The following is a 26652-nucleotide window of genomic DNA, read 5'->3' on the forward strand; positions in this document are numbered from 1 at the left end:
CGTCAAATTGTCCCTGTTTGCAGATGACATGATTGTATATTTAGAAAACCCCATCGTCTCAGCCCAAAATCGCCTTAAGCTGATAAGCACCTTCAGCAAATCTCAGGGCATAAAATCAATGTGCAAAAATCACAAGCACTCTTATACACCAGTAACAGACAAACAGAGAGCCAAATCATGAGTGAACTCCCATTCACAATTGCTACAAAGAGAATAAAATATCAAGGAATACAACTTACAAGGGATGTCAAGGACCTCTTCATGGAGAACTACAAACCACTCTGCAAGGAAATAAGAGAGGACACAAACAAATGGAAAAACATTCCATGCTCATGGATATGAAGAATCAATATTGTGAAAACGGCCATACTGCCCAAAGTAATTTATAGATTCAATGCTATTCCCATCAAGCTACCATTGACTTCCATCACAGAATTAGAAAACCTTACTTTAAATTTCATATGGAACCAAAAAAGAGCCAGTACAGCCAAGACAATCCTAAGCAAAAAGAACAAAACTGGAGGCATCATGCTACCTGACTTCAAACTACTCTATATGGCTACATTAACCAAAATAGCACGGTACTGGTACCAAAACAGATATACAGACCAATAGAACAGAACAGAGGCCACAGAAATAACACCACACATCTACAACCATCTGATCTTTGACAAACCTGACACAAACAAGCAATCAAGAAAGGATTCCCTATTTAATAAATGGTGTTGGGAAAACTGGCTAGTCATATGCTGAAAACTGAAACTGGACCCCTTCCTTACAACTTATACAAAAATTAACTCAAGATGGATTAAAGACCTAAACATAAAACCTAAAACCATAAAAACCCTAGAAGAAAACCTAGGCAATACCCCATTCAGGACATAGGCATGAGCAAAGACTTCATGACTAAAACACCAAAAGCAATGATAACAAAAGCCAAAGTTGACAAATGGCATCCGATTAAACTAAAGAGCTTCTGCACAGCAAAAGAAAATATCATCAGAATGAACAGGCAACCTACAGAATGGGATAAAAATTTTGCAATGTTTCTATTTGACAAAGGGCTAATATCCAGAATCCCCAAAGAACTGAAACAAATTTACAAGAAATAAAATCTCCATCAAAAAGTGGGCAAAAGATATGAATAGACACTTCTGAAAACAAGACATTTATGCAGCCAACAGACATGAGAAAAAAAAAAGCTCATTATCACTGGTCATTAGAAAAATGCAAATCAAAACCACAATGAGATGCCATCTCATGCCAGTTAGAATGGCAATCATTAAAAAGTCAGGAAACAACAGATCCTGGAGAGGATGTGGAGAAATAGGAACACTTTTACACTGTCGGTGGGAGTGTAAATTAATTCAACCACTGTAGAAGACAGTGTGGTGATTCCTCAAGGATCTAGAACCAGAGATACCATTTGACCCAGCCATCCCATTACTGGGTGTATACCCAAATGATTATAAGTCATTCTACTGTAAAGACACATGCACACCTATGTTTATTGCAGCACTGTTCACAATAGCAAAGACTTGGAACCAACCCAAATGCCCATCAATGACAAACTGGATAAAGAAAATGTGGCACATATACACCATGGAATACTATGCAACCATAAAAAAAGATGAGTTTATGTCCCTGGCAGGGACATGGATGAAGCTGGAAACCATCGTTCTCAGCAAGCTAACACAGGAACAGAAAAACAAAACACCACATGTTCTCACTCATAAGTGGGAGTTGAACAATGAGAACACATGGACCAAGGGAGGGGAACATCACACACTGGGGCCTGTCAGGCAGTTGGGGGCTGGGGAAGGAATAGCAATAGGAGAAATACCTAATGTAGATGATGGGTTGATGGGTGCAGCAAAACCACCATGGCACGTGTCTACCTATGTAACAAACCTGCACCTTCTGCACATGTATCCCAGAACTTAAAGTATAATATTAATAATAAAAATTCAAAAAGACTTGTGGGACAGAAAAGAAAATTCAAAAATTGACCTACGTACTCATAGATTCCTGATTTATGACCACAGTTGTACTACAGAGCTATGGGAGATAAACAGACCTCAATAGAAAATATATACATCAAAAAGTGCTCACCATTGTTAATTATCAAGGAAAAGAAAACTAAAAGGACATTGAGATACCACAAAATATCCAGTAGAATGGCCAAAATGAAAAAGACTGACTGAATACCATTGCACATGTGAAGTAATTTAATACACATATGTGTTGGTGGGAGTATATATTTGTTTAATCACTTTGGAAAATTATTTGGCCATCTATATTAAACTTGGATATAATGTATTACCCAGTAACTTCACTCCTAGGTTTATACCCATTGTAATTCATATACATTACAAGACATGTACAGAAATGTTCATGGCAGCATTATTCATAACTGCTAAATACCAGAATTAACCAAATGCCTATAAATCATAGAATGAATAAATTGTATATAGTTATACAATAAATACTATATAGCAATGACAATTAGTGAACCTCTGTTATATACAGTAACATAAATGAATCTCACTATAGGAACAAAAGAAGTCAGAGTCTTTAGAGTACACACTCCATACTTCCATTAAATAAATTTCAACAACAGGCAAAAAGTATTATCTCTGATAAGAGTAGTGCAAATAGTAGCTCCCTTTAAGGAAGATAATGAGTAGAAATGGAAAGAGGGTACGAGGGGCTTCCAAGGTGCTAGTAATGCTCTATTTTCTGATCATTTTGGTGGTCACATGGGTATGTCCACTTTACTTTTTGTGTACTTCAATTAAAAATTCAGTTTAAAAAATGTGTATGACTTTGGAATCAGAAAATCTTAGGTTGAAATATCAGCTCTGGCACTTCCTAGCTTCAATTTTAGTATACGTGCTGCCAGCACTTTCCTTGCTTCAGTATCCTGGACAAGTAACTTAGCCTCTCTGAATCTCAGCTCTCTCATCTATGAATAGGTGTAGTAATTATGCTTACGTCATAGGAATATTATGCACATTAACTTAAATAACGTGCCAGTAACTTAATAAATGGTAGTCATAGTTGATGGAAATGGTAGAAGTTTTCCTGGGGGAAAGCGTGGAATGAGAAAAGTTATGAAAAGCATAGAACAAGGAGGCACTGACAAGACCCTCTGCTCAGTTCAAAGTTCCTCCAATGGGACTGGATGTTGAATTTACGCCCATTTGAGGTGGCACCAGTCATCCTTTTGTAATCATTTTATAACCCCAACTTACAGTCAACATTTCTTGAAGCAATAAATTTTCATCCTCTAAGTTGCTTCAGAAAGTTTAACTTGGCAAAGTTCACCTACAGTTGTATTAGGCTCTCAATCTTTCTTCTCCGGGCTCATATATTAGAGGCCCATGTTCTCACTGTTTTGTTTTGTTTTTCAGGTCATAGCATGTATCTTATAACCGCCTTTGAATAAGGCTCAGTGCAAAGCTGGAGTCAGTGGCCTTTACCTTCCTTCATTCTTATCTATCAAGGACGTTTTGTGAGCGTAAGAGGCAGCAACTTTACTTGTATTTCATTTCATAGCTTAATTATATCTACATGCAATTAGAAAACATACGGTAAGGTATATTTGTGAAGGTCACAAAATCTACTAGAGTTAGAATGTCAGGATTTGATTCCAACTTCTGCCACTTACTAACTGCGGGACCTTAGGCAAGTCACTTAACCTCTAAGTTTCCTCAGCTGTAAAACAACAATAAACACAGTCTACAGGTCACAGGATTTCTATGAGAATTAAATTAGTTAACAAAATAAAGCACTAAGAACTGTGCCTGGTACATAAAATATACTGCATAAGGGTTAGCTATCACCATAATAAGTAGGCAAGTTACCAACACCTTAAACGCTGAGTTAGAACAGATCTAAAAACTCTATGCTGGCCTGGCACAGTGGCTCATGCCTGTAATCCCAGAATTTCGGGAGGCCAAGGTGGGCAGATCACCTGAGGTCAGGAGTTCTAGACCAGCCTGGCCAACATGGGGAAACCTTGTCTCTACTGAAAATACAAAAATTAGCAGGGCGTGGCAGTGGGTGCCTGTAATCCCAGTTACTCAGGAGGCTGAGGCAAGAGAATCGCTTGAGCTCGGGAGGCAGAGGTTGCAGTGAGCTGAGATCATGCTACTGCACTCCAGCCTGGGCAACAGAGCAAAACTCCATATCGGAAATAAATTAACAAACAAAAAAACAAAAAGTCTATGTTTAAGACCTAACTTTAATTGAAGGAGGCTGCTTCAAAATGGTAATGCTCCTGACAATCTATCCCCTCTGCTTGTCCAGGTTCCCCATATTTAGGGTACCCCAGACCTACCAAACCACACAGTGCCAGGCCTCTTTGTCTCATATAATCTATTCCTCCTTAAACACCCAGCTAGAGATTTTCTCTTCTACCCTACTCTTCTACCAAGTAAAGAATGTGCCCACCTTCCTTTGTATGCCTAGCTCTTAGAATATTAATCCCATAAATTATAATTTCCCCAAAGGGACTCTGATCTTTAAGGGTATGACTATGCTTTCCCTATTACTTAACATCTAGAACTGTATTTTGCACATATTAGAAACTTGACAAAATTAAGAAACCCAAAGGACAAATTCTTTCTCCCAATTTAAAAATTATGGGGACAAGAATGGAGTTGGAAAACGTCAGTCACCCTAATAAACAAGGCACATTTAATAAACAGGATACACATCTCTATTTTCTTCCCCATCCCCAGATAATTGTTTTTGAGTGATGAACCAAAAAAAACATAATAAATGCACAAGTTTAAAATTTGAGAAACTAGCATGACAAAAATGAGGTCATCCCATGGAAGTCATAAAATAAGCATGACTTTCTTCTCTCAATTCTTTTACTTATTGCCCATAAAATTAAATACAGTTGTAATTTAATTGTTTGCTGTTATTTCATGCTCACAACATTTCTCTCTCTCTCTCTTCCTTAAGTTTGTGTAGATTATTCTATTCCCATGAGCATCAAAGAACAGGGTTTAACAATGAAATGTTGAAAACAATCAAAACTTACGAAGAAGTTTATCTGACATACTCAATGACAGGCATAGTCATCATTGTGTGGCATGGTAATTAGGTATAAAAGACAAACAGTTCCTTTAAATGTCTGTAATTAGTACTGCTCTTAAATTTTCAAACCAAGTATTCGAGGAGTCAGCAGCAGGAGAACCTGCTCCTATAACACAACGCTCCTCAATGGTGGCTTCATATGAGAATCAGCAGGGGAGCTTTTTATATATATGTACACCTATAATCCATATGCCTAGGGCTCTTGCCTCAAATCAATTTAGTTAGAATACCTGGGGGTCAGACCCAGGCATCAGTACTTCCTATTACAGGTGATTATAATGTGAACTGAAGATTAAGGATGACAGCTGTAAACAAGAACATGGAAGGGAGTTGAGCTGTCCCTTCCCTCTATATTTCCACATCACTGGGAACATGTTCTACCAAAGGCTCATCAAGAAATCAATCAGTTAGGTAATTAACAAGTATTGATTAACAATGGTCAATTAATGTTTGTCACAAGACTTTGACATAGCTTGTTCTTTTCTGCAATATAATACACAAATGAGAAGATCCCTGCTCTCCTCTCCCTCCTCCCAGCATTCTGTCTGGAACCTGAAACGTGGCCTGGCACCGAGAAACATGCTGTCAAGTCAGCCTCAGGGTCTGAACATTTTTTTTAATTGTAGTAAAATATACATAACATAAAATGTATCATTTTAACCATTTAAAAGTGTACAGTTTAGTAACAATAAGTATATTCCCATTGTTTTACAACCATCACCAGCATCTATCTCCAGAATCGTCCCAAACTGGAACTCTGTACCTGTTATATATTCCCTGGGTCTCCTCATCCCTCCTGCTCCTGGAAATCTCCATTCTACTTTCTGTCTCGATGAATTTGACTATTCTAGGTACCTCGTATAAACAGAATCCTGCAGCATCTGTCTTTTTAAGTCTGGCTAACGTCTGCAAGCATCATTCCTGTTGTAGTATGTGTCAGAGTTCCTTTGTAAGGCTGAATAATATCCCATCGCACGTATATACTACATTCTGTTTCTCCATTCATCTGTTGATGGACATGGGGTTGTTTCTACTTTTTGGCTACTATGAATAACACTGCTATAAGCATGGATGTACAAGATTTTTTATGCATAGTTTTACCTACCTGGCATAGCCAATATTCCTAAACAGGAATCTCACACCAGAGAAGCAAAAGGGCTTGGTGAGTGAGGAGGCGGGACCTGTGACTTGCTCCTTATCAACAAAATACAGCAATGATGATGAAAGGTCACTCCTGTGTAGGTTATATAAGACTTCATCTTAGTCACTGTAAAGGGCTTATCCAGCTGGATCTGAAGAAGTAAGCTGCTGTGCTGTGAGAGGGCCTGTGAGAGGGATGCAAGGCAGGAACTCTAGGCAGCCTCTAGGAGCTGAGAGCAGCCCCTGCTGACAGCCAGCAAGAAAATGGGGACCTCAGCTCTACAACCACAAAGAATTAAATTTGGCCAACAATCACATAAGCCTGGAAGAGGACTTCTTCCTGTAGAAAGCTCTAGAAATGAACACGGCCAATTGACCCTTTGACTGCAACCTTGGGGTTGATGTCAGAGAAGATGACTTAAATAAGTCACACCTAGACTCTTGGCCCACTGCAAACTGAGATAGCAAATCATGTGTTGTTTAAGCTACTAAGTTTGTGGTAATTTATTACACAGCGATAGAAAACCAATATGCTTGCATTTCCTGAGTTTCTGTTTCCAAGTAATTTCAAGTTTTATCTTGCTCTTCTCACTTATACTTCCTCTTTCCTTATCTCACCTGGAAAGGGAACTGGAATCTCTAGGTCTTTCTTTCTCTCATATTTCCCAGAGCTTAATCTGTAAGCCCCAAAAAGACCTTTTAAACACCTGCTTGAAATTTACCAATTAAAATTGATTTGGCATCACAAATAACCCAAGAAGGATTAAACAGATGTTGGGGGACCCTGATCACTCACACCTTATTATAAAATATATATAAAACATAAAATATTCTCTGGCCATTCCTGGCTATAGATTTAAAAAAAAAAAAAAAAAGGAAAAGGAAAAAAAGAAACCTGTCCCACATAACTGCACTGAAAAATCTACAACTAACAAATACCTCTAAGGAGAATCAGCAAAAAGAGAAGACAGATCATTTTAAAGTGAGACTTTAACGAAAAGAAATAGTTTTAGTTAAAGGATAGATATAAGAAATGTATCTTTCACAAAGAAGGGACTTCCAAAGAGTCTGAAAATCGAAACATTTCATCCTTGTCTTCAGATCTGTTCCTCTTTTTGAGAATTGTATTGCAATTTAAACTCTAGAAAGAGGTGACAGGAGCTGAGCTGCTCAGGCTTACAGAAAGAAAAGGGAGGTTCTGTGGAAACTGAGTGCTGCTTATTAGGAGGCAAAGGCCAGTGGTGATGTTTCTCTCTTATCCAGCAAGCAAGGAAAAGAAAGACCACTGTTCTTCTCAATGATGCTATTTCTACTACAGTCTTTCCTGGGTATCTAGCAAGGAATGGGCAGTGTCCAGAATGTTTTTGAGAAAAGAAAAAAGAAGGGGGGTGTCAAAAGGAGCCACCCGTTTCTGAGGACATTTAGAAAATGTAAGGGAGAAGAGGTAGGGGCTCCTGCCCAGGCAACCAGGACCCTTGTTAAAAGCCAGCACTGCTCAAACTCACCTGGAATAACCTATTTGGAACCAAGCAGATCCAGAAACTGCTATAAATATCCTACATAAATTAAAACAACAGCAAGCGAAATAAAATGAGAACAGATTTCAGAGTTGTGATTAAGAGGCAGATGTTTTAACATCTAGGTGATTTTATAGAAGCCCTAGCCACTACTAGTGATAACCATGGACTAGTTACTTACTCTTAATAAGCCTCATATAATAATACTTACCTGATAGGTTAACTGTGAAAATAACTGAGATAACTATGGATAAGTCATAGCAGAGTGTACCCAATAATAGATACTCAAAATTGGTAGTGTTGGCCAATGACTAGTCAGAATGAGAGAAGATTAGGAAGAAACCAAATGAAAGAATTAGTGAAAAAAAATGAAGGAGGGAAGACAACAAGAAATAAGGAAAAGGGAAGCAAATGTGGAAGAAAATATTAAAGAATTGGATTCATTGATTCGATATTCAATAAATATTTGTTGCATTGAATGTATTAATCTGAAGGACTAAAGGGAACCTTGGACATTAAAGCTGCTAAGCCAAGGCTAGGTACTGGGTCCAAAAGTGCCATTGTTTTTGTGTAGTGTAAAAATTTGTGCATCCCCTTAGGAATGTAGCCCACAAGGCGAGGGTAGGCTCCTCGGAGTCAGCACAGTGCTTACAATGAGCACTTAGACTTTGACTGCTCAAAACAATTAGCCTTCAAATCCTCAGTGTTTTCCAAAGCTTCATTAAATATTTTTCCTAATGCCTAGCAACTAACAGACTAGAAGTTTTAAGGATAAAGTGAGAAGGATTAAACGGCAGATATCAACTAAGCAGAAGACCATCTGAGAGGCTGAGAGGGCTAAGGTGGGGAAGCAGAGTGAGCAGAGCCCAGAGCTCATTGGCTCCTAGAGAAAAGACAGAGGCACAAAGGGAGACTGACTGGGTGCCAGGATTCAGACCTGCTGCCAAAGCTTCTTTAACTTCATCTAGATGTCAAGGCAGCTGCCACTTAATCCCAGTTAGGCTCCTAAATTCCTCCATGCTTTTCTTTCTTTCTTTCTTTCTTTTTTTTTTTTGAGATGGAGTCTCGCTATGTTGCCCAGGCTGGAGTGCAATGGCGTGATCTCGGCTCACTGCAAGCTCCACCTCCCGGGTACACGCCATTCCCCTGCCTCAGCCTCCCGAGTAGCTGAGACTACAGGCGTCTGCCACCACGCCCGGCTAATTTTTTGTATTATTAGTAGAGATGGGGTTTCACCGTGTTAGCCAAGATGGTCTCGATCTCCTGACCTCATGATCCGCCCAACTCTGCCTCCCAAAGTTCTGGGATTACCGGCGTGAGCTACCGTGCCCGGCCTCCTCCATGCTTTTTACCTCTTCTTTTTTTGGAGCTTAACGGTACCACCCACCCTACCTCACCCCTACAAAGAAAGTCCCCAGCCTAGTTATACAACCCCAAGAGAAGCCACTGACACTGCAGGCTGCACAGGCTATAAATGTTAGTAGAGAATACATTGTGGTAGAGAATACACATTTGACATCACGCAGACTCAAATTGGAAAACTGTTTCCAAAAATATATAAACATTACAACCTGGAGCAAATGGAATGACCCTGAGCTTTAATTTCACCTTCAGTAAAACGAAAACCTGATGCCTCATTAGGCAAGTCTAAGGCCTCCATGAGTTAAATATGCAGAATGACAGACATGTAATACCCAACCAATAACTTAGTATTTTCATCCCATCGTGGAGTAGCTAGTTTTGATCTGAGTGTCTACATGCACATTATCTATCACTATGAAATATAACCTTTTGTTTTCAAGCATACTGACAACTTTCACCAGATACATCACCCAGCTACCTTCACCCATAGATTCTGGGTATCAGATCACCACACAATTGGATATTTTTCTTCTTCCATGCCTTATCCTATATAGACAGCTTCAATTTTTGCTTTTCTGAAGACCCAGGTTAAGGCAATAGCATTTATGAGAATGTATACCAATTTTTAACTGTCCAACTGCTAAGAGCCTGTATATACACTCTTAAAATCTTCAATTATCTATGTAAAATCTAGATACAGAGCCTCTCATATGGCAACATGTAAGTCACTATTTCATGGAAGGGAAAAACGGGGTGTTTCCTTCCCAGCAAAAGTTCCCACTACTGCAAACTGCTAATAGAGCAGCACTTTCTGGAAGAATCATTTTCAGAGAAAAATAACAATAGCAGGGAGATTTTTCTAATCATTGCATTTAAAAAAATGTATTTCTGATTATATATTTAATTTTTAAATAAGGCTTTCCAATAAAAAGGTCAAGAGTCCACCTCTGATTGTTATCTTGAAAAAATCATCTATAGGAATGATTAGAGCAGAATCTAGATAGTGGGTTTTCTGATTTTGAATTCTGTTTCCTGTATTAAACTCTGCATAACCTTTGGCAGATTATATAATTCTGTATGCCTCAGTTTTCTCATACACAAAATGGGGGTGATGAATAATATCTATCTCATAGGTTTATTGTGAGGATTAAACGATTCAGTATTTGTGAGGCATTCAGAGTGGTGACTGGCACATAATTAGTGGTATATAAATATTTTTTTCCATGGAAACATTCCTCTTCAATAAAGAGGAATACAACATGTTCTGTAGTGTACATCCTCAAATGCTCAGTACTGCTCTGGAAAGGAAGCAAATAAAAACAAACATATTCTTCCACAGTCCTTTTCCACATCTTACTTAAATGCATGACTCACTAGCATTTTCTTCTTTAACCTATTCTGCTCCTGTGGTTGGAGTGACAGATAAAACTAACTGTCCTTCCTAAAACTGGACTTCATATCTGAAGTCAGATGGCAAGTCTTTGTTTTATCTTTCCTTTTCATGAAAGAGCAATAGTTTCAAATGATAGTTTAAGCATCCCTAGCAAAATGCAGTCATACCAGCAACTTGCCAGATGTCTCTGATTAATTTGCCTGTGTTCCACCAGACATTCAGCATGAGCTCCTAATTTTGCTCTGATGAAGTTTTCTAAACAATATCACATAAACAGAAAAGAAATACTTAATCTCAGTAAAAGGTGTGACATCTGAATGCATGGTTGTCTTGGTGCTCAAGGCAGACCAGACATGGGCAGAAATGCTATGTGAGCTCTTCTCTGCCCTCTCTGCCAGTGATATTCAGTTCTCAGCCTTGAGAAGCACTGTACTTATTCAGGCACCCATATGTGACCCTCCATATATGCCACAGTTGGTGCCATCAGGTGTATCAAACCCATTCTCAATGTCCTTTTCTCACAGACCTCAGCTCTAAGGATCCAGAACTTAGTAGGCATCAATGCAATGGACCGCCTCTGCTCAACTCCACATGAATGAAGCTAGGGAGCTCCAGGAAGCACCACCACTCTTAATATCAATCAATAGGGCATATTATAATAAGATAGACTGGTGCCCAGGCTGGTCTAATCAAGGTCTTTCACATTTGTGGGTAGTTCTTGGAACACTAGAGTAGGACTGAAGAGGAAAAGAACTGATCTTGATTTCAAGAGTCTTGGATTCTATCTTAGCTCTGCCACCAACCATGGTACATTCCCTAACTCCCCAGCACCTGTGTCCTTACTTCTCTAGTAAGGGGGGTAGCATCAAACAATCTCTAAGGTTCCTATGGCTCTAAGGTCTTCTGATGGTCAACATATTACATTTAAATCACAGATCAGAGTATTTGACACACGGTAGTACCCTGACTCATCATGACATTTATACTTCAAGAAAGCTGAGTGCCTGTTATATAAACAGGCTACATGCCCACTGCATGCTGCATGCTTTTGAGGATCTAAAATGGTCAGTAGGCACAAAGCCAGGTCCCTACAAAGAGCTATGATATACTGCAGTTTGGGTGCAGCTGACCAGTGATTTCACATTGTGCCCACCTCAATCTGACAGGCATAGAGTCATTTTCTGTGGCGTTGTCCTAAAACTGAACGTAGGTCTCACTTTGTCTGTAAAGGGTTCCCAAACTAAGTCATAATTCCCATCTTAGGCAATAGCAGTTACAGTCAAAACCATATTATCTAGAACGGCAGTATTCAGTAGAGTAGGCAATAGACATGTGACTATTCAGTTTTTAAATTAATTAAAATTAAAAATCCATCAGATTCAATCTTCTCTGTAAAAAAATAAATTAAAAATTCAGTTTCTTAGTGGCACTAGCTGCATTTCAAGTGCTCAATAGCCATATTTGGCTATTGGCTACCATATTGTAAAGCATGGATTATATAATATTTCCATTGCTGAAGAAAGTTCTACTGGACAGCACTGAATCTAGAACCTGATATTAAAACGCAGATCCTTGAAATGAGAAAGAAACAAATTTCCAGAATTTCCTAATGCCAGTAGAGTGTCATTATTAGTTCCTCCATATAAAGTAGGGAGGTACAATTAGACAATGTAAGTTACACCTTCAGACCATAAAAGTATATTTGATGGGTACAGGACAATAAAGCGGGCATGAGCTAGAGCTGCCCAGCAACTGAAGAGGCTCACTCACCACTTATGATATATCTGAGCACAGGTACCTTAGCAAAATCATAGAATACTGTGACATGAATTACAGAAACTTATTATTCAAATTCAGAATCTATCATTCCATCAAATTTTATTCTCTGGCTTCTATGGGTGCTTCATATCTCCCTAATATTGTTGACTGAAGGAGAGCTAGCACTCTCCCCTCAGCTTCTTGCTCACTGTTAAGTGTTCATCGTAGATAGTCCCTTTGACAAAAAGACTGAAAAGCCATTCAATGGCTTTCTGGCCCAGTATGGAAGGGTGAACTTTATCCAAAATGTAGTTGACGTGTATATTAATAGAAACAGATTTAGCCATAAATTCAGCCAGGATACTTTATAAAAGTCCAACAAATAAATTAGGAGAACCAAAAATTAAACATAGGAGTCATTTTGACTGATGATCTTAAAATCTCTGTTATCTAGCAGGAATTGCTTGGAAAAGTAGACAAACTAATGTATACCATACATCATCCTTTCATCAGTGAAGGACATGTCTACCCTGTTAATGCTCTAACTTCTGGAAAATTATTTCTTACAAATTTTTGATAGGCCGTATAATATAAAAGAGATATAAAAATATCCAAAGTTTACTTTTGGCTTTTATCCAATACTGAAACGATTTGGAAATGGAAAATGAATTGTAATATTGAGCACTTTTGAAAAATTGAACAATTTTAAATTTCTGAACTGATAAAGTTAACTATGTGTGTTTAGCTAGCTATTTCAGACTTAAGGAGATATCTGTACTTTTTGCAAGGGAAACTGAGGTACAAACCAGTCAACTGAAAATGAATGTTTCCATTTTTTATTTAATTATTCAATTTAGAACCACAAGGCTCTGTGAAAGCAGATGAGGATTGTTAGGGCATGGATGATACAGTTTTTTGTCTCTTTGGGACTTAATCATTAAGAAATCTATTAGCCCATTTCTTTATCCTGACCACAACACAGACTTGTACCCACTTGGCTTGCCTTTATGGTGAGGAGAATAATCAATAATCCTTATTCAGGAGACACAATATCCTTCCTGCGTCCCATTCACTATAGACAGAAAGAAGTCTGGTTTGGCACAGAAATTGTATATAACTACTGATTTTTTTTTTGCCTGGTTATATCAGAGCTAATAATTTATCCTTAAATAAATTCAAGGAAATATGCTTATCTCAGATTTTTCAGCACCAGGAGAATGGTGTTTTGCCTCAAGATGAGCATATGTCTTTGAACAAAGTAATTGAACATAATCTTGGTTGAAGAGAATACATCTGGTGTCATATATAGGGAGAAGGTCAAAGAAGATGAACTGCTATTAAATTCTCTTACATGTCATTCTTCATAAAACACATTGATATTTGTAACATTTTTGTGAGTAAATAATAGATTATACTTATGTGTACATATGTAGTAATGCAGTGCACATTCTATAATATTATTATATATGTGTATATGGATAGATATACTATGTAGAGTTCATATATCTCTGATATAACAAAAGAGAACACTGGATGATGCTCAGTTTTTTTAAAACAAATATAAGTTTGTGCCATCTATAATTTCAGAATTCATACCATTAAAACAAATATAAGTTTGTGCCATCTATAATTTCAGAATTCATACCATTAAAAATAATTATTACTTTTGAAAAGAAACAGATGAGAAATTTTTAGACTAATAAAAATTTTGACTTAATAAAACTCTGCTGAAATCCAATATTAATCAAATTTCTTTCAGTCACAGTATATTACAATTAATAATCTGGCATCACTAACTTCCTTCACAAATATTTATTGATCATTCACTATGCTTCAAATACTGTCAACAAATTGATTAATTAAACCTCCCTTTATAATTCTGTGGTTAAAATTAATCATTTGTTTGTCTAGGTCAGATGTTTTGTCTTCATTTATAATACTTATATTAGTGAATAAGTTAAAGTTTGTTTCAATTTCACAGATCTTGCATTTTGCAATAGAGATTCAGGCTCCACCAAGGCATTATTGAGGCAAAAGATTTAGTTTCAGTTAACAAATACTCAGTTGAAAATAGTGAAGGAAGGGAACCCTAATTCATGATGTTTCCAATGAGTCTTTCCTGACCCAGAAAATCGAACTTTCACCCATAAAGAAATGTACACACACACACACACACACCCCTATACATGAATGCAGTGGCAAATATTTATGTTATTTTAAAAACTCAAATTTTTAAAAGTAATTCTAGCTTTTAATTGTTCCCTCTGCCTGAAATCCTCTTTCTGCCTGGTTCATGCTACTTGAAGTCTGTTAAAGGTCACTTCCTCAGGCAGGCCTTCATGATAAGCCTGCTTCTGTTGTTGTCTCCCTGACCTCCTTTCCCCTCACTCCAGATACCACCTGCTATAGTATTGGTTTGTATCATATTATTGATTCCAATTAATAATTATACATTGCTGACTTGTTTCTGTGTATAATGCTTACCACCCCTGCTAGAAAGGCTCTGTTTCTATTCACGGAGGCATACCTAGAATCTAGCACACTGGCTGGCAGAGAGTAGAGACCAACATAAACTGGAATGAATGAATGAATGAATTCATCTTTCTTTAAGGCTACAGCATGTTCCTTTTTCATGACACTTGAAGAGAAGAATACTAAAATGTGACTGTTTTTTGCTAACATAGTCACAATTCACTATGATGTGTGTACATTTTTAAGTTCACTCCTCTAGAAAGAGAAGTGTACACTTTCTAATACTATTTCACACCCCTAGGGTTTTCAAGGTAATAGAAATAACTGTGAGTAAACTGAGCTCCTCACAGAGTGAGATACATAGTGCAATTTCTACTTTAAACTTCTGTCCAATGGGAGATTCTTTTGCAAAACAAAATCATTTAAAAAACCCCTCTACCCCCACATCTGAAAGGGTTAATATGTTCTTTATCATTAAGGAGGCTTAATAAATACCACTCTCATATTTCACAATATTAAGGCCATCTGAGTTTAAAGGTAGTGGAAACTTCTTACCTGGAGTCTTTTCTGACTCTTGCTTTCTCAAAGGAAAATTCAGGGGGTTTGTTGAGGTCATAGGTCCGGGTTGTTGGCTCAGCAGATACGCCAGCCTTTGCTCCCCTCCTGCTATGGAGAGAGACCAATCCAGAGGTCTTCCGGTGGACCTCAAGAGGCACTTTATCTGGAGAAGCCTGAAGCGGGCTTCCTCCCTGCATATGCACCACATCCTGCAGCTTGTTCAGCTGGATGCACTTGTTCTGGAGCTCTTCTGTGAGTTCAGCAATGGCCACGGTCTGCTTCGACAGCTGCTCCCGCAGCTCCTTCAAATTGTACTCCCGCTCCTGGATCTCAGCATCCTTCCTCCTCAACTCTCTCTCCAGCTCTGTCACCTTGTTCCGCAGAGCATCAGTGGTGAGGTTCCCAGAGTGTCCATCTGGGTGCTTGGAATGTTTAGGTTTCACTGAACCATTTCCCATTTTGCTCAGGGACCTGAGAGGGCACAGAATTGGGAAGTATCAAGTGGAGTTTCACTTCCCAACAGTCCCCACCATTCCTCTCATTCCCATCTTGTTTCATAAATAGGAACACAGCAATCATCATTGTTTGAAAAGTAATAAATTTCCCCATGTTTCCAGAAAAAAAAAAAAAAAAAAAAGCTATCTATTGATTTCTTTTTTCCCTCCATGAAGAAGAGTTGGCATTTGGGTTCATTCTTACCTGTCCCTTTGAGAGCACAAGTATCACACCTAAACATTTTGCAAAAATGGTCTGAGTTACCTGCTGTTTTCTCTGGATAGTCTCTCTGAACAGTTGTCAAAATCATCACAATAAAACTGTCACTTGGATGTTAGCATGGCAAAGATAAAATGCAAATGAGCAGCTACAACAACAGAGGTATGGAAATGTCACAACTTTCACAGCTCCCCATGCGGCAACAGTAAGAAACCTTCCCCAGATTTAGAAAATTACACATCTGCATTTCTCAGAAGACGGAAGCAGAGTTGGTGATGCTTGATTAGCACTTTCCTCCTGCTGTATGTATCTATTAAGTTTTTGCATTTCTGATAACACTCACTGCTAAAACACTTCTGAACTGTGGTCACCAACAGGAAGAAGAATTTTAAATTGTTCTACATCCTTTATTTTATGTCCAAAGTGGAGGATCTCCAACATGTACGACCCATGCCTGCAAGGCTCTATTCTTTTCCTATTAAGAATGTCCTCCTATATTGGTGTAGTGTGGGAAGTCATGAAAATTTCAAAAATTAAAAAAATGAATGTCCTCAGTTCAGGCCCCAAAGTAATCATGAATCTAGTGAGTCTCAGGATGTGGTACGCAGATCAGAGGTTATGAGGGATGATTTAGTTTATTCAGAACTTGTTTTAGTCTAATAGCTATGTATTTATTTTAACACATATTTGAAATATAAATATCACCACAAAGTTGTGATCTCATTATTATTATTGCTTCAGTGAAGACTAAACTAGATATTTAGGCTTACTGAGTCAATTTGATGAAAATAAAAATAAATCATCTGCAGATAATAAGCACATATGAGCAGAATCATAAAAGTAGAATTTGAATGTGTGGAGTTTGGGAAATACTGCTCTGACTAATTATTATAATGTTCAAAAGCTCTTTAGACTACCTATTTAAACTTCATACTTTTACACACGCAGTTTTTGACAGCTGATATCATTTGGCTGTGTCCCCACCCAAATCTCATCTTGAATTTTAGCTCCCATAAATCCCCATGTCGTGGGAGGTACCCAATGGGAAGTAATTGAATCATGGGGGCGGGTCTGCCCTATGCTGTCCTCGTGATAGTGAATAGCTCTCATGAGATCTGATGGTTTTATAAAGGGGAGTTTCCTCTGAACATGCTTTCTTGCCTGCCACCATGTAAGACATGCCGTTGCTCTTCCTTCGCCTTCTGCTACGATTATGAGGCCTCCCCAGCCATGTGGAACTGGGAGTCCATTAAACCTTTTTCCTTTATAAATTACCCAGTCTCAGGTGTGTCTTTATTATAATAGCAACATGAGAACAGACAAATACAACAGCCATAACCCAAAAAGCATTATAACACTTGTAAACTAAACTTGAATTACTTCTGATTATCTCAAATCAGAAGAAATGAAACTTCGCAGTTTTATAACCCACACATCTGCCCCTCTCTCCCTCCAAACTTCACACTTAAATAGAAGTGAAATACTTAGAGTTTTTTCACTAGTTCTAGCAGAATAATAGTGACCTCTACAACAACAAAGGCACAGATGCAAAGATGTAACACAGCGTCTAGGTTTCAAACAGATGTGACCAAATAGTCAATGTAGATTGCCTACAATGGATGGTATAAACAGAAAATAAATGCATTTATAAAAGCAATCTTGAAACACCTAGATATTTCTCATATAATTCAGGTTCAGAGTGGTCAGTAATAAACATTAGCCTTCGGAGAATTGCCTTAATATGTTGCAGAGATGTGGCAGGTTTAACCTTTAAGTTTCTGTTGACTTGGCAGCATTTACTGATCTTGTATATTATGAATATATAAGAAGGATGAAGAGACTAGAATTCAAAGAATTCGCTCTGGACATACTTGTATCCTGAATAAGCAATTAAGAATATGTTATATGGAAATCTGAGAATAAGCCTGAATGAGATTATGAATTGCAAGCATAAGAAAGGTACCCCAAAAATATTTTAAATTAATGTGTACACACATTTTTAACATGCATCAGTGAGCCATTTTCTAGACAGCCTTCTCAGTTCATGGATAAGTATTCTTAGGTCAGTAAAGAAAGAAGGGAGATGTAATGGCAGGAGGAAAAGGATTTGCCTTATAAAGAAAAGAGCACATACAAAATCTTTCAAATTTAATATTAAACTAACAACTCACTCATTTTTGTTCATGGAAAAATTGTTTACTAAGACCAAAGTATCATATACTATATCAGGGGCATATCCCATCACGGATTTGCAATCAAATTTGACACAGAAAACAGTTTTAGCATTACAAATATGAAAAGGCTTACAATCATTTTTGCTCTATGGATGGTATTCGAAAAATTCTGTGCCAATCCAATAATTTTACAAACTTGAAGCACAGTAGGTAGAGGATGTTAAATTCTCCCAAAACACCAATTATCCTCTGGTTTAGTTGGAAGCTATGTAAATCTTTCAAGCTATTTAGAATTTCAAAGATGGGAAAATGAGAGTAACTCATCTTTCAAGTCACTAATTTAAGATACATAAGTAAGTTACTAAATGGCTCAATACTAGTCTGATTTCTTACTTAGTTCATCCATTTAAATATTGTTGTCCCTGAAGCCAAGGTTTCAAGACTCTGGCTTCATAAAACCTAATTAGATTCACTCTGTTTCCTGTACCCGTCACTAAGATAAGCTATTCCTCAAATACGTATTGCTAGCCACAAAGAGAAATGAACCATAGAATGTTGCTCCATCAATCTGGCAACTGCAGGTTATTAAAATCATTCTTACAGTCAGAGGGCAGCACATGATGTAATTAGAAATGAGTTTGGAGATAAAGATCAGAATTTAACATGAGCAATAGAGTCAGGCCAATTAGGGTTATAAAATAATCTGCTGTTTCTCAACCTTCTATATACTCCTAAAAATCTTTGAGTCTTACTTTCTTAACTACAAAAGGGAATATATTTATACCTATCTCATAGGGTTACTATGATTATTACATTTGTAAAGTATCCCATACAATGCCTGGCAGGTCACACACATGAAGTAGGTAAGCAGCTCTTATTATAGCATGTAACTAGAAACAGGCAATTAATGTCTTGGTGTGAAGAAAACCCAGAGAGGATCATTTCTGGGTAGGACAGAAGTCTAGTAAACTGAATGTCTTCCAACGAGAGTCTTTTGTGGGTTGTTTGTTTGTTTGTTTGTTTGTGGTGACAGGGTCTCCCTCTGAGGCCATGAGATGCAGCGGCCAGTGGTGCAATCACTGTAACCTGAAACTCCTGGACTCAAGTGACCCTCTTGCCTCAGCCTTCAGAGTAGCTAGGACTACAGAGGCACACCACCATGCTTGACTGATTTTTTTTTAAATTTTGTTGTTGAGATGGGGTCTTGTACTGTGTTGCTCAAACTGGTCTCGAAATCCTGGGCTCAAGCCATCTTTCTACCTCAGCCTCTCAAGTGACAAAACTCTTTAAAGAAGCACATTATTCCTTTGGGAGGATGTGGCCAGGAGTAAAGGACTCTTACTTTTCCTGGATTCTATCTTCCATTGAGAAAAGAAATAATTTGGAAACAAACAGCCTGCAAAACAAGTTCCCCACCTAAAGATGGAGACAAAAAAAGATTATGAATGACACGGAGCCAATTCATGACTACAAGGACTTAATAATTGAAACTCTGTAATTCTCTCATGTAGCCCCTATTTATTTTCACACATTGCAATGAAATGCTTAAAACACAGAGGTCCACCTAAATATCTTTGAAGGCAACCAAAAACCATAGTTCACTGTGGGGGCAATACTCTTCTGCAGTTAGGTATAGGAGACAGCAATCAAATGAGTAGTGGCATTTCGCTAGAAGAGAGAAAAGCTATATACAACTACAAATTATTATATTAATGTAATCACCATTTAGAAAATGCTGTCCACCAAGAGGTAATTAGAATAGACATAAAAAAAGCAAAAGTGACTGTGAAGGCGCCTGCAGGCGGATTAACACCTGGCAGTCAATGTGGGAGGAATTAAGCTTTGTTTTCTGTTTTTCCTCCAGCCCTATAGCAGTTTGAAACCAGAATCTTGGCTCTGGTCTAGATAATATCTATTTCTCTCTCTACCCATCTGGAGTCTGTTATAAATATACACAGACAAACACACACACACACATATATAGATGTGTGTGTATAGCTACGTGTATATTTGTCAATATGGGAGATGGTATAGTGCTGGCTAAGGTTACCGATTCAGAGTCCCAGTCGAAGCACTTTCATTTAGTGGTCTATATGCCCTCAGGCAAGATACTTGAGTGTCAGTAATGGAAGAAAAAGATAGAAACATAGAGAGATAGATAAAATAATGCTGCCTGTCATTTAGAGTTTTTAGAGGATTAAATGAGATAAATCATGATGAAAATTTAGCACAGGTATTAGCATAGAGTATTTGTTTAAGAAATATTAAATGTTACTATTATTATTACAGTTAACATTATTTATCCGACAATTTATCTTAGAAGAAAAACTTATTGAACAGAAAACATGTACTAAACCAACACAGTATCGAGGAAGAACTGATACTATCCAACTTTAAGGCTTACTAATAAAGTAATGGTAATCAATATAGTGTTGTATTGGTGAAAAAATAGACAAGTAGATCAATGGAACAGAACAGAGATCCCAGAGGCAGACCTAAACAACACAGTCAACTGATCCAAAGATCAAAGAATACAAAAGAGCGCAAAGACAAATCAATGGAGAAAGGATAGTCTTTTTAACAAATTGTACTGGAACAACTAGGCATTAATTTTTTAAAAAAAAATAGAATCTAGATACAGACCTTATAGCTTTCACAAAAATTAGCTTAAAATGGATCACAGACCTAAATGTAAGACACAAAATTACAAAACCCCCCAAAGGCAACATAGGAGAAATTCTAGGTGATCTTGGGTTTTGTGATGACTTTTTGGATAAAAGACCAAAAAGCCTGATTCATAGACAGAAAAATATTGATAAATTTGACTTGATTAAAATTTAAAATTTCTGCTTTGAAAAAAGAGAATGAAAAAACAAGCCATAGACTGAGAGAATGTACTTCTAAAACATATGTCTAATAAAGGAGGAATTCTGAACACTCAATAATAGGAAAACAAACAACCCAACTAAAGAATGGGCAAAAGATCTGAGCAGACACCTCACCAAAGAAGACACACAGTTGGTAAATAAGCATATAAAAAGATACTCAACATCATAGGTCATTAGGGAATCTCAAATTTAAACAATAATGGGATAACACTACACACCTATTAGAATGACTACAACCCAAAACACTGACAACTCCAAATGCTGGTGCGAATAGGGAGCAACAGGAATGCTCGTTCATTGCTAGTGGGAATACAAAATGATACAGTTACATTAGGGGACAATTTGGCAGCTTCTTACAAAGCTAAATCTACTCTTACTCTACAAGCCAGCATTCATGTTTCTTGGTATCTACCCAACTAATATGAGACATATGTTTTCACTAAAACCTGAACATGAATGTTTATGGCAGCTTTGTTTATAATTCCCAAAACCTGGAAGTAACCAAGATATCCTTCAGTAGGTAAATGGATAAACAAACTATGGCACATCCATATAATAGTATATTATTCAATAATAAAAGCAGTATCAGCCAATGAGAAGACATGAAGGAACTTTAAATGCATATTGCTGGGTGAAAGAAGTCAATCTGAAAAGCCTGTCCATTGTATGATTTCCACTATATAGCATTCTGGAAAAGACACAACTTGGAGACCATAAAAAGATCAGTGGTTGCCAGGAGCTTGGGGAAAGACAGAAAGGAATAGGTGGGAAAGAATATTTACAGGGCAGTAAAACTATTCAATATGAGACTCTATTGACATATACATTTCATTATATACTTGTCAAAACCCATGGAATATATAAAAGGAATGAACCCCAATGCAAACTATGGACTTTAATAATAATGCATCAATATTGGTTCCATCACTTGTAACACACGTACCATACTGCTGAAAGATGTTAAGAGCAGGGGAAAGTGCTGAGAGGTGGGTATATAGGAACTCTGTGCTTTTTACTCAATTCTTCTATAAACCTAAAATTTCTATAAAATAGAAAGTCTATTAGTTTAAGAAAAGAATTATGTATTAAGAAATGAATGCAAGAAAGCTCATAGCACAGTCAAGGGACAGGCTGAAATGTGTGACAGATGAAAGGAGAGTAATGAATAATGAAACTGAAAAAGTAAGATACTGAAAAATTTCCTATGCCACATTATGGTATCTGAATCTTAAGATACACTAAGTTTTCTAGTTATGTGGTCAGATTTGTCCTTTAGGAAAATAATATTCTCATAAATAAGGAATAGAGTAAAAAGAGCTTAGAGGAAGTAAGACAAGGGAAGATACTATTGCACCAATCCAAATAGGAGGTGATAGTTTCAGGATTAAAGCTCAGAGTCCCAGCACTACTTAATGACTTGAACTTCTTGAACTCGAGAAAAAAATCGACCATCTCCATGGTAGCCAGAGAGAAAAACATTGTCATATGAGATTCAATAAAAGTTACAGCTATATGTAACACTGCAATGTCCTTTCCTTCAATACATCATGGAAAGCAGAATTGATTTTTTAATGATAATGGGCAGTTCGGCTGGAAATCAGAGGGGTGAATTATACAGACGTTTACAGATAATATTCTAGGTAGATAGGAAACTGATACATTTGATGTTACCATTAGCTTGTCTCTCTAAAGTTCCTTTAGAAAATAATTGAATATATAAATCCCTGATTCTTCTCCCTGAAGCAAAACCACACAGAGTTGTCCTTGTGAGAAACAGCTCACTTTCACATCAATGCCACAATTAAAAGCATCTGTCCATCTGACCTTGTGACTGTTGACCTGGGGCTCAGTTTGGAATCCACTGCTTGTTTTCTCTGTCCACACCATCCTGAATGGAGAAAAACTTTCTCTTGACAGGAAATCATATGACCTTATTGTACCAAAGTTGCAGCTACTCTGGAGGTTGATTATTTCTTTAAAGTGCCTCCCCTCCCCACCCTCCGCCCCAGCAGAATGTTTGCAGCGAATTTTATGAATGCCACATAGCCTATATTTGACTACCAAATTCAGCTATTTTGGGGGCTACATTAACAGATAAACAAGCAAACACACAGAAATGTGGGTCTGTAAGTCCAGGTCAGAAGATTATAGCTGACAGAATTTTTGAGTGGTGGCAAGAAGAAAGAGGATGAGGATTTGAAAATTTACATCGTGGCGACTGGGTAAAAGGTAATGTCATTGACCAAAATGAGGAGCAGATTTGAGGGATAGGACGGTGAGTTTAATTTTGGATATACTCAGTTTGAAGCGCCAGTGGAAACTTTAAGGTAGAGAAGTTTAGTGAGCAGTAAGAAATGAGGGACAAGAAAAGCTAAAGAAAGAGGAAAGCTGAAAATATCAAGCAGTTATTGATACCTAAATAGAGGCTGAAGTTGATGAATTGGATGCAAATGCCCAGGATATTGGTGATGAGGAGAGGAAGAGTGTCTAGGTCTATATGAGGTTGGAAAGAAAACTGTAAGATATGGTAAGAAGGTACTGCTTTGGTTAAAGTGAGAGAGGATGTGAAGAGATTAATATTAAAAGAAAAGGATGAGTAGGTGGAACACTGCAGGATAGTATCTCTAATGTAGTAATTAAATGGATGTGCACGGGAGGGCAATCAAAAAGATTTCAATGTTTTGATCTTAGGAGGCTTGAAGGAAAGTAGTACTATCTACTCTTCATTCATTCAGTCATTCCAAAAGAACACACAGGGCACCGTGTATGGGCTAGGCACTGTGGCACTGACAGAAGTCAGGAGAATGAGCTTACTTTGAAAAGACAGTAACGAGTCTGGATTTATACATATTGATTTTGAGATGCTTTTGGGCCATCATGATGCAAATGTCTAGCAGTTAGAAGCAAAAAAGAAAAGTCAAGGGAAGCGATTGCTCCATAGAAGAGTTGAAGTCCCATTTGTAGATGAGATCACTAAGGGAGGTAAGAAAGGAATGTCTCTATTGTTACCTATGAACATATACGTAATATCTGTGGATATTATTTGTGGGAGAGGAGGAGGAGGAGGAGAAGCAAATAACAAAGAAGGAGAAGGAACATGTGTACCAATAAGAGATTTAGGAGAAGCATCAGAAAGACCATGCAGATAAGATCCTTAAGAGGTGAGCAGGCTGTACTCACATCCCACAGGCCTGTCACAGGAAATGAGATCAGAGGGAAAAGTACTGAATCTGATTTGTCAAAGAAGAATGGGGATAGACACCCAACTACAAAGAGCCATGGAAAGAGCTGACACTAAGATAGAGCCTGCAAGATGGTATCACGGTTCACGAAAGGGATTTTTAAAATAATGAAAACTTGAAAATGTCTGCAGCTCCAGGATAATGAAGCACAGGAGATTGGAAAAATGAAAACATGGGAGAAGAAGAGATAATTGATAGGAAAAATAGCCTAGAGGAAGCAAGACAATAAGGGATCACAGGCCTTGGGCAACAGCCAGGCAACATATACCTTCACTGTGAGGTGAATTCTCATTAGCCTCACTTGTAATGACTTCATAGAACTGGAGTTAAGGATTTCACGTAAAAGAGAAAGATGTCTGGGCATCATCTTTTCAGGTCGTTTATTCTTAGTCACACAGTGTTCCAATGGAGAGGATGCGCTCTAATTCTTCAAAGGGAATTCTCTACCATATTAGCCCATACCCTCCTGTGCAAAACTAAACAGGAGTACTGAAAACAGCTAGTGTATGTTATGTGGGATGATCGCCTTCTTCAAGAGTTAAATAGAAACTTGCAAAGAAAAGAAACAATTTCTAAGAAACTGTAAGTATGAGGGTGTGGTGGGGTGGAGGCAGGTGTATGTTGTTCTCTTCCTTAAAAAAAAAAAAAAAAAAGCCCCTGGGAACTTGGGGAACAAGATGAAGATCAGGAAATCAAGGCATTTGTCCCAGCGTTACCCTTTCTACCTAATTCTGCATGCATTGTTTTTATTGTCAGCTCTGGCCTCAGCTACTTTGTACTTGCACCGTAGTTCTTCTCAAAACTGAACCTATTTCTTTTTCTCTCATCGCCGAAGTGGCTGGTTTCTGGGCTTTGTTTGCTCTTGTTTCTTCATCACCGAAAAATACAGAAATATGAAAGCGCCTCACGGTGCCGAGAGTGACAAAAGGACACCCACACAAGTTTACCAGGACTCCTAAAAGTCCTTGCCTGAGGACTGTCCCCTAGCAACTACTCAGAGCTGGACGAAGCAAAGCCGGGAGCGCAAGCCCTGAAAGCACCGCCAAGCCCTAGCTCGGAGCAACAGCCTCCACCGCCGCTCCTCGCTAAACCTAGAGAACCCTGAGGACTCCCCACTGGGGCTGAGCCCCTCCCGCCCTCATCCGAGCCTCTAAACACAAGTAGCCTTTCCCTGCCTCCAGGAGCTCAGGAAACGCTGCCACACCTAGTGAATGCAACGCGTGCACACGTCCACACTCAAACAGCACAATCAAGAGACCGGCTGGGTGTGGAATAGAGGCGCACATCGCGCAACGCATGCACAGCATGCACACACGCGCATCCCGACCCTGTCCCTCCCGGCGCGCCCTCACACCCCGGTGCCCAAGCCCCCCAGCCCACGAACCTCACCAGACAGCCGGGTAACTTTCCAGGTGCGCAGTTTGTCACCTCGGCGCGGCCGCCCCTGCGTCTCAGCGTCCTCTCCCACGCCGCCCTCCCCAGCTGCCTGCGGCGCCGGAGCCCAGCGCAGGTCAGCTCAGCCAACCCCGCCGTGCGCACGGTGCGCAGCGCGGGCCCGGGGCTGCTGGCTCGGTCGCTCCGGCTACGTGTGAGCCGGGGGCGCGGGTTAGCGCGATGCGGGAAGGAGCTGCGGCGGCGTCGGTGCTGCCGCCTGGCTCCGCGGCGGGGGCCGGTGCAGAGGAGACACGCAGGGAGGGAGGGAAAAGAGGAGGGAAGGAGGAGGGAGGGGGTCAGCCGGGGCTACTGCCTGGAGAGTAGGGCGCCGGCTTCCCTAAAGGTGGGGTCACCCGCGCGCGCACCCACACCAGCCCGAACCTTTACTCCCGACACAACCGCAGTGTGCACTTTATACCCCATACCCTCCAGAGTGAGGCAACTTAAGTAAGGCGATAACATCGTGGTTGTAAGCATTTTTGTTCATGTTATTATTTCTATTTCAAGTGTCTGGGACGAAGGGAGAAGAAAGTTCAGGGAGGTGTTCATTTTTTCCTTCCCCTCCCTTTCCTCCATCCTTCCAATCTGTTTTCACTGCAGGCTCTCTCCACTTCGCCTTCCCTCCCAGAGCTCAAACAGGCGCACGTACCCTGGACATGCCTTCCTCTGTCACACCAATGCCCTTCTACGAAGACATGTGACCCCGAAGCAGCTCGTCGACGCGCCCCTCCCAGATTCTGGGGCCATAACTTACATCTAGTTTGCCAATTCACGTGACGCTGGGGGCAGGGGTTGAATCGAGTTTCGAGGGACAGAGAGTATACCTTCCGAATCTGCAGGTCTTTGGGCAGGGAGCTTTCTTGATCACCCAAGTAGGTAATGCTCTCTCTT

General features: G+C 39.0%; 1 protein-coding gene and 1 long non-coding RNA gene across 4 annotated transcripts in view; one reads left to right on the top strand and one right to left on the bottom strand.

The window, feature by feature from the left end:
• LOC105511586 overlaps positions 1-3749 on the top strand; it is an 18107-nt gene extending 14358 nt beyond the window's left edge. The window contains exons 3-4 of the long non-coding RNA XR_001001734.1: positions 2554-2620; positions 3414-3749. This is a non-coding gene — a long non-coding RNA (uncharacterized LOC105511586). The remainder of the gene's footprint in view (positions 1-2553; positions 2621-3413) is intronic.
• PRKG2 (protein kinase, cGMP-dependent, type II) overlaps positions 1-25898 on the bottom strand; it is a 117488-nt gene extending 91590 nt beyond the window's left edge. For 2 of the 3 annotated variants that reach the window (XM_011941748.1, XM_011941746.1), the window contains exons 1-2: positions 25717-25898; positions 15307-15780 (exon numbers count right to left, since the gene is read on the bottom strand). In XM_011941748.1, the coding sequence (XP_011797138.1) occupies positions 15307-15767 (461 nt within the window). In that variant the 5' untranslated portion in view covers positions 15768-15780; positions 25717-25898. Of the gene's footprint in view, positions 1-15306; positions 15781-25711 lie in introns of all 3 variants that reach the window. The other variant, XM_011941747.1, reaches the window with a different exon arrangement.
• Positions 25899-26652: the final 754 nt, after the last annotated feature.

Source organism: Colobus angolensis, unplaced genomic scaffold, assembly GCF_000951035.1.
Source record: "Colobus angolensis palliatus isolate OR3802 unplaced genomic scaffold, Cang.pa_1.0 Scaffold200, whole genome shotgun sequence".
NCBI classification, from domain to species: Eukaryota; Metazoa; Chordata; class Mammalia; order Primates; family Cercopithecidae; genus Colobus; species Colobus angolensis.